This window comes from Penaeus vannamei, chromosome 21 (assembly GCF_042767895.1).
Source record: "Penaeus vannamei isolate JL-2024 chromosome 21, ASM4276789v1, whole genome shotgun sequence".
Classification (NCBI taxonomy): Eukaryota; Metazoa; Arthropoda; class Malacostraca; order Decapoda; family Penaeidae; genus Penaeus; species Penaeus vannamei.
The window spans coordinates 4,264,877-4,267,376 of record NC_091569.1 but is presented as its reverse complement, the minus strand read 5'-3'; the positions used below and the strand labels follow the sequence as shown (position 1 = coordinate 4,267,376).

The 2,500-nt window shown below is 33.3% G+C and overlaps 1 protein-coding gene across 2 annotated transcripts in view; it reads right to left on the bottom strand.

The window, feature by feature from the left end:
• LOC113819839 (protein Aster-A) overlaps positions 1-2,500 on the bottom strand; it is a 15,957-nt gene that overhangs the window by 8,230 nt on the left and 5,227 nt on the right. For both annotated transcript variants that reach the window (XM_027372046.2, XM_027372045.2), the window contains exon 2: positions 159-258. In XM_027372046.2, coding sequence (XP_027227847.2) covers positions 159-173 — 15 coding nt within the window. In that variant the 5' untranslated portion in view covers positions 174-258. The remainder of the gene's footprint in view (positions 1-158; positions 259-2,500) is intronic.

The window sequence follows — 2,500 nt, the reverse complement described above, 5'->3', positions numbered from 1 at the left end:
TTAGTGTTACTATAATCATTATTATGACCATGATAAGAATGGTTATAATTATTGATTTTATAATTATGATTCACTTTTGATATTTTTAACGGTATCATTACTACGGTTACTACTGTCTTTATAATAGAGCAGATATCAACAATAATGATTGACCTTACCTCTTCCAATTTCATGTTATCTGTAATTCCTTTTTGATAATCAACCCTTTCACTGGTATGTCAACATGGCTTTTCTTAACGGTGACTGCGGAGCCGGAGTCTGCTGGAAAGGAGTATAATTTATTCTGATTATCTTTAATTACGTACATTTAGAGTATATTACTGTCATTACTCTCGTGCCATTGTCATTGTTGTTACTGTGGGTTTGAATGAAACTGTATTTACCATATAAACTGTTACTATTGTTACTAATATTAGTGTTTTTTCATGCTATTGTCGATGGTAGTTGAAAAATGACACTCCTTTTAATGGGGTAACTATTAAAATATCTTAGCTATGTTTTCTGTCGACATATTTGGCGTTTCTTGTTATCACTATTTTCTTGCCTTTTCTGCACTATGATAAACGCTATTATGATGAAGATATAACTTACTCTTGTAACTATATTACATCAAAACACTGTACGACATGTAAATTATTCCATGCATTTACGTGGTAACTTGTGTCCTGTCAGTTTAACATGTCCAATCATCTCAACTGGTATCTGCTTGTCTATCTCTCTATTTATCTATCTTTCTCCCCCCCCCCCCTCTCTCTCTCTCTCTCTCTCTCTCTCTCTCTCTCTCTCTCTCTCTCTCTCTCTCTCTCTCTCTCTATATATATATATATATATATATATATATATATATATATATATATATATATATATGTGTATATATATATTTATATATATATATATATATATATATATATATATATATATACATATACATATATATACATATATATGTATATATATTATATTATATATATTTTATATATATATATGTATATATTATATCATATTATATATATATATATAGATATAGATATAGATATATATATATGTATATATATATATATAATTATATATATATATATATATATATATATATATACTTGTGTGTGTGTGTGTGTGTGTGTGTGTGTGTGTGTGTGTGTGTGTGTGTGTGTGTGTGTGTGTGTGTTTGTGTGTTTATGTGTGCGTGCTTTCGTGTGTATCTGGGAAAGGAATATATATATATATATATATATATATATATATATATATATATATATATATATATATATATATATATATAGAGAGAGAGAGAGAGAGAGAGAGAGAGAGAGAGAGAGAGAGAGAGAGAGAGAGAGAGAGAGAGAGAGAGAGAGAGAGATGGACGTAGTTACATAAGGGATGCTAGCAAACTGATCTTGAGAGATAACATCCACTTTTTTAAGAGCATCTCCACCCCTACCACAGCATAGCGTCATGGGTATAGGTTGCCTTCTGAAGCGTCTCATAATTTAACTCTAACTTCATTATAGCTACAGTAGAGTGAATAAAACCTTCTACCGTGTTGATATGCTGTCAGAAAAAAACGATGCCAAAGTTAATTAAAAAGTTAATTAAGGTCCTTAGAAGGTCGGGCCTTTTTTATGTATAGGTCATTGCCACCGTAATATCCATATGATAAACGCTGCAAAGTATGTTGCATTTAATGAGACACATGAATGATATTTCAACTAAAACTTCACCAATAGTATAATGACATTTAAGAACACGAATCACTCTCAAGACATACATTGACATTCGTTCAGATATCTTTGTATAGAGCAAAGATTGTAAAGAAAAACGAATATATAATTTGCGAATATCCAATTTCAAAAGTGATATTGTTCTACGGTAGTTAGGATAATGGTCGAATCGGTCGTTGATTGGAAGAAAGGGAACTTATACAAAGTTTAATGAGGATGAAGGAGAGAATTCTGAGATCGTGACATACGGGAGGAGGGGGGGGGGGAGAGAGGGAGGAGGCGTTAAAATGGGGCTTGTTAAAGTTACAAGAAGTGTCATTATCTCTTTACATGACACAGTGGATAGTTGTTTTTTTTTGTATGTTTTTTTTTTCAGCTGCTGTGTCAATGACATAGTGGATAGTTTATTTTGTATGTTTTTTTCAGCTGCTGTGTCATTAGGTTCTTAGGATATGATGAAGAAAGTAAGATGTTTCGCTTTTTTTCGAGATATGTAATGAAGTTCGCCAGAAGGACCAAATAAGTAGCATGTGTTGTTGAATCTAGTCATCCTGAATGTTGTTCTACACCCATGGCAAAGACACCCTGCTTGGACCAAAATCGGTACCCGAATGAATTCTCATTTCCTCTCATTTCATCGATAACCAACCAGACAACGCCCCCCCCCCCTCCTCACGTGATAGGTATCCCCCCCTCCTCACGTGATAGGTATCCCCCCCCCCCACCCCTTCCCTAGCAGCTACCTCATGCCAGAGGTACGTCGAATGTCTGAATATATATAT